Below are 5,926 nucleotides of genomic sequence, written 5' to 3'. Positions count from 1 at the left end.
AAACATAATTAATTATTTTAACATAAATATCAAAAGTATTTGGAATAAGAATAATATTATTATTTTGTTTTTATATATTTCTTAAGTTACTTCCATTTATTTTTTCAGCGCTTTTAGGGCGAAATAAAAAATCAAAATTTTTAATAAAAAATAAAAATTGATTAATACTAATTTAAATATAAAATAAATAAAAATATTAATTTTAAAAATAAACCATGGTTCAAGAAAGACTAATGATAGTTATAAAGTCATGGTCTAAAAAAAAAATTTTAGTAACTTACTAAGAGAGATTCACACACTAATCTCCACGTAGTGCTCTAAATAACCACAAATTAAAATATTTGTAAATATATCATTTACATCTTTACCATAACATTCTTCTTATTTAGATTCTAAATATTCAGATAAATGGTTAAAGACCATAGTAGAATTTTACTCTTCAATAAAGTGGCACTTAATCATTCGAAACTCTAATTCAAAGTCACAAAAACATTCGAAATCAGTCTATAAACTATAAAGTATAAGCACGAAAATGATTAAATAATCGTCACTCACATCTATTATTATTATTATTATTATTAAACAAGGTGCACATATCTAATAATACAACAAATTAAATTAGTGTTAGCTTAACACAATTAAAAATAGAAAAAGTGTCTGTAGCTAACATTCATCATTTCATCATCTCTCTTTCAATTGTTTCACCAACACCCAACAACGACCACTAACACCCAGTAATATCTAGCAACACCTAGTACCCCAATTTTCTTCTCATTTTTCATCTCACTTTCTCAACCTCAAAACAGCAAAACTCAGCAACCCAATTAGATGCTGAGAAATACTTGATGCATAAGCATTTGATTTTCAATGGCATCTTAATTGATACCAATGCAACATGGATATGCTTGAGATTACAATTTAAATATTATATCTGCTTAGAAAATAAATCCTCCTCCTCAAGTGACTATGAGAAAACTACTATATTTTGATTAAATTAATAATATTAAAATATATCATATTTTTAAATTGACTGATAAAAAAAAACTTTCAAATACATTGCATACTCTACGGCATTTGAAGCTGTTTAACAGCGAGTAGATTCGCCATAAATGTAGTCAAGGATGGCAATGACACCGAAAACAAAAGCTTGATCAATCCCAGGTTGCACCACCACATGATACAAGTCCTTACTTGCCATCAATTTCTCCACTTCCTTATTCACCCCAACCTGCGCACAAAAGATTCAACAACTTACTATTTATATATAATTTCACTGATTAAATTTTAGAGTATTATCACAATATTTTATGGAATGTAATCATCTACCGATACAAAAATGCTGGATCCTAGGATTTTTCTAGAATCATGTATCAACTAAACACACGAATTTTATTTTCCTGAAAATTGGTTCTTGGAATGCTATTCTCATGAATCTGATTATTAGGAGTTGAAAATGCTGAAACTAAATTGATGTTGTCTCATTAAGTTAACAGAAAGCAAAAACTTGTATTATTACTTACTAACCTGTGCAACTATGTTGCCTCTGGTGTCAACAATGCTACAATTCTTGTCAGGGAAATGGCCCCTGATCTCAAAGTCTCTGCCTTTTTTGCTATCAACCCTGGGTTCCGTGGAGATTTTAATTCCATTCTTCTTAACCAAACAAGAATTGGGTTCTTTTAAGCTGAAAACCAGGTCTTGTAATCCCTCATATTCTAGGCTGTATCCTTTCCACTTGTTGTAAATGCTTAGTGCCTCAACCATCCCTCCCTGCACATTTCAAATAAACGTTACCTTCGAGCTTCGGACTATATACATATATAATAAGTGTAAGTAATAAAAGGAGTATGTTAAGACTAATTACGGGTTGGAATCTTAACGAGAATAAAACCAATATTACTTTTTTTTTATTTGGATCTTTAAAATTTAATAAGAACTAATCACTAAATAGAAATAGAGCTATAAAATTGTCTCTTAACATATCAAAATTACTTTGCAACTCATATTAATGAGAAAAGTTGTTATTCAGCCTAAATAAAAATTCAACAAATTTTGGCTAAGAAACATCAAAGTATATTAGATTTAAGAAAAATAAATTAAGATGAGATAAAAGACTAAGTCCAGATCAAGAATTATAAACTTTTAAGTATACTCATGATTAGAAATACAGTTTTCACATCAAATATAGTTTTTAATGATTAACATGGATGATATTAGGATAAAAGAATTTAAAAATTCTAACATACAAGTCATATACTCAAATTACAATGGTGTAAGTTTATTAATCATTCAAAAATATTATTTGTATATTAAAATTAACAATTATAATTAGTCATTATATATTTTTATATAATTACATATTTTGTTTAACTCATTTTTAATGTATATTTTTTATTTCAATATATATTTTATACTAGTAATTGATTTTAATGGCTAATTTAGTATATACCTAACATGGTTATTAATAATTATCATACCTTTCTACGCATGAGAAGCAAAGCATCACCATTGGAATCTCTTAGAAAGAGTTCACCTTTTGTGCCAAGAACACCACAACCATCAACCTTGAAGACAACCCTGTGACTCTGAGAACCACACTCACTCACCACAAACCCTCCTCCATTCACCACATTTGGCCTCCTCCTAACCACAAGCACTGTCTCAGAAGAATAGCAATACAATTTGCTTACTATAGGCACGATATTCGTCATGTGTACATGTGATCATGAATCCCTATGTGATTAATTAAGAACTACGTCAAACTATGCTTGGCTAGCTCTCACCCAATGTATGTGTGCGCCAATCACTTTTATACACAAAGCTTTTGGCCTTATTGTTGAATGAAATTAGATATAATATATTAATTAATTAGAAATAGCTTTTAATTTTTTTAGTGTTAACAAACTTTATATAATACAATTATATATTACTTTAACAATAAAGTATCTAACTCAATCATCTCCATTATTTTAAAAATTTTATATATAAGTAAAATTATGTTATGTATATACACAAAAAAATATTAATTATTTGTATAATTTAAAAATAAAATATACATTAAGAATAAATAAAATAATATATAAATTTATATATAAATATACAGTAGTTAAGTTTTTTATGTACAGATAATATATTTTAATATCAATATATAAGACAAATATTTGATTAGATAATAGTACAAGACTCTTTTATGCCATAAATAAATACCAACTAAATGCTTAAAAATATGATTTTCTTTCTTTCCTTTTTTTCTTTTGTTTTTTTCTACCTTGTGTGACTTGACTTGCATTGCATGCTATTATCTTGTAGGGTTTGGCAAGGTGGAAGAATCTTACGAGGCATTGAATATAAGGTTGCTTGTTGGAAGAGATGGAAATTTTGGGTTTGTGTATGTTTCAAGAATAATCCAAATTGCATGGTAGTGATTTGGAAGCATATATTTCTCATAATTACCACAATTCATAGTAAGCTTAGGCGTGTTAAACTGGTTTTTGGGTTAATGTTTGTTCCACGTACCATATGTAGATTGGGGTTTCACTTCACATATTTTTTAAAGGACAAATTAAAATAAAATCCGAAGTGGTTTCAATGATTCAAAGAAAAAGTAGTTATTAATTAGATAGTGGTTTTCAAAAAAAAAAAAAAAGTGTTGTTCTAGCTTTTGAAATTGGTAGAACTAATAAACCTACCTCGAAGAAGAATCATTGAATTGAAATATATATTAGCACGTTGTGCATCTATATTTATACTACAAGTTATTCTCCAAAATCATTATTTCATTTCATCAATGAGGAAAAACAAAGCTATATTGATAGATTAGTCAACAACTTAAAGCAAAGATTCTCGTATAAAGTTGTATCAACTTCAATTCAAGTACACTTAATTATATAAATGTACTTATAATAATTAATCAACATAACAATTATTATTGGTCCCAAGTTAAAGAAGCATCAAAACTTTGTTGACTAGATAAATAAAGTAAAATGAAAAATGTTACTTTTAGGTGTGTTTGGCACGTTGTACCAAGTATGACGATGAAAGAAGACAATATTGTATACATCAATTTTACTATATATCCAAATATTTTTGTCGACCAAATTCAACTATAACTTAAATCTAATGCAAATCACTCAACGTAAAGAAGTCTCTAATTAAATGATTGTGGTATTTTTGTATTAAGTTAAATTTGAAAACAAAACACTTAGAGTCATGGTTAGACTTAAGGTGCAAAGCACTAAAAAAAACAAAAGCTGTATTAAGAATTAATTAGAGCCTAAAAAAAAGAATCTATACTATCATCCGAATTTTAGTTTTGAAGGATACTGATATTTTTGAGTTTTAAAGGATAGTAAGATGCTGAAGTTATTCAGAATTAGAGTGTTATAAGTCCTGTTCAGTAAGTAGACTTGAGCTTAAATGACAATTCATAATCTTAAGGATTTTCTCTTTTTGGTCCTACATTGTTTTGGTTGCTTGAAGACAAGTAATAGTTTAAGTTTGGTGTTGTAATGCGTGAGCATCTTATGCCCTTTTTCCTAGCATTTTTCAGTTATTTTTAGTTAGATCTTATTTAGTTTTACTTGATTTTAGTGCAAAAATCTCCTTTGGATGCTACTTTGAGTTGTTTTGGTATTTTTATGAGTTCAGGTAAAATTCAGAGTAATTTGGCAGAGTTTGAAACTAAAAAGAAGAAAGCTTGCAACACCCTCCCTGGGCGCTAAACGCCCAACTGGCATTTAGCATCAATAAGGGACCAAGGCCATCAACGTTGCACTCCCTTTAGGGCGTTTAACGCCCATCTCTGGCATTAAATGCCAGCAAGCAGTTCGAACCACCCTCTCTTGGACCTCTCGAGTGGATTTAGCACTTATTAGGTTTATTTTATTTTATTTTTTTGTATTTTTTATTTACAAACAATATCTTTTAGGTCTAGAATTTATTATTAGGTTAGTATATAAGGCAAAAGATCACTTGTATTTTGGATCATCTTTCTTCCGCACTTTTCAGAACCCTAGTTTCTTTGTAAGTCATGAGCAACTAAACCTCCTGGTTAAGGTTAGGAGCTCTATTTATTTCTATGGATTAAAAATATTATTCTTCTATTTTAATTAATGTTTTGATTCAATTCTAAGGATTGTTTTCATTTTTAATCTTATGAATTGAGTGGAACGAGAGTATGACTATTTTCTACATGAGTTCCTGTGATTCTCGAGAGAGTTATCTCGTTTGAACTATAGCTTGAAAACAAATTTCTCCTGAATTGCTAGTTACACGAACTGATTGGGATATGTGCCATAAAATCCTGTTAGCTTTGGGTAATTAGGGTTTTTGTGGCGTTAAACTAGTTTTCTGAACTTAACCCTATAATCGGAATTAAATGACCACGAGAGTGGCGATTAATGAAGGTTAGAGGAGGCTAAATAACTAAGAGATTATGGTTTAGAAATTCATAGTTTGCCATATAATGAATCATCAATTGTTAAAATAGTTGGTAAGAACTTTTAATCCTGAAAGATAAACATTTCCAAAACCTTAATTGTTTTCTCATTCTTTTTTTACACCAAACCAATTTATTGCTTTCTTTACTTGTTTATTTCCTGTTTATGCGTTTCAACCACCAACCCCTTTTTCTGATTCACCTAACTAAGACTAACTTGACAACCATTGCTTGCTCAGTCTGACGATCCTCGTGGGATCGACCCTCACTCACTTGAGGTATTACTTGGATGACCCGGTGCACTTGCCGGTTAAGTTGTGTGAAATCTCAATTTGTGCACCACATTTCAACCACCAAAATAACTCCCTTATTTTTCCTGACTAAGTCAACTAGTTAGCTATTGTTGCTCAGTTCCTCAATCCTTGTGTGATTGACCCTCACTCCCCTGAGGTATTTCTTGGATGACCCAATGCACTTACGGGTTAAGTT

The 5,926-nt window shown here is 29.6% G+C and overlaps 1 protein-coding gene across 1 annotated transcript; it reads right to left on the bottom strand.

Annotated features, from left to right (window-relative positions):
- Positions 1 to 533: 533 nt before the first annotated feature.
- Positions 534 to 3,275, bottom strand: LOC112790523 (protein LURP-one-related 6). Its single transcript, XM_025832963.3, has 3 exons — positions 2,478 to 3,275; positions 1,525 to 1,770; positions 534 to 1,228 (listed from the first exon to the last, which is right to left on the bottom strand). The coding sequence occupies exons 1-3, from the start codon at positions 2,709 to 2,711 to the stop codon at positions 1,085 to 1,087; spliced, it is 624 nt and encodes a 207-aa protein (XP_025688748.1). The 5' UTR covers positions 2,712 to 3,275; the 3' UTR covers positions 534 to 1,084.
- Positions 3,276 to 5,926: the final 2,651 nt, after the last annotated feature.

The sequence above is a fragment of the Arachis hypogaea genome, chromosome 3 (assembly GCF_003086295.3).
Source record: "Arachis hypogaea cultivar Tifrunner chromosome 3, arahy.Tifrunner.gnm2.J5K5, whole genome shotgun sequence".
NCBI classification, from domain to species: Eukaryota; Viridiplantae; Streptophyta; class Magnoliopsida; order Fabales; family Fabaceae; genus Arachis; species Arachis hypogaea.
Note: the sequence above shows the minus strand (reverse complement) of the source record. Positions and strands in the feature narration are given on the sequence as shown.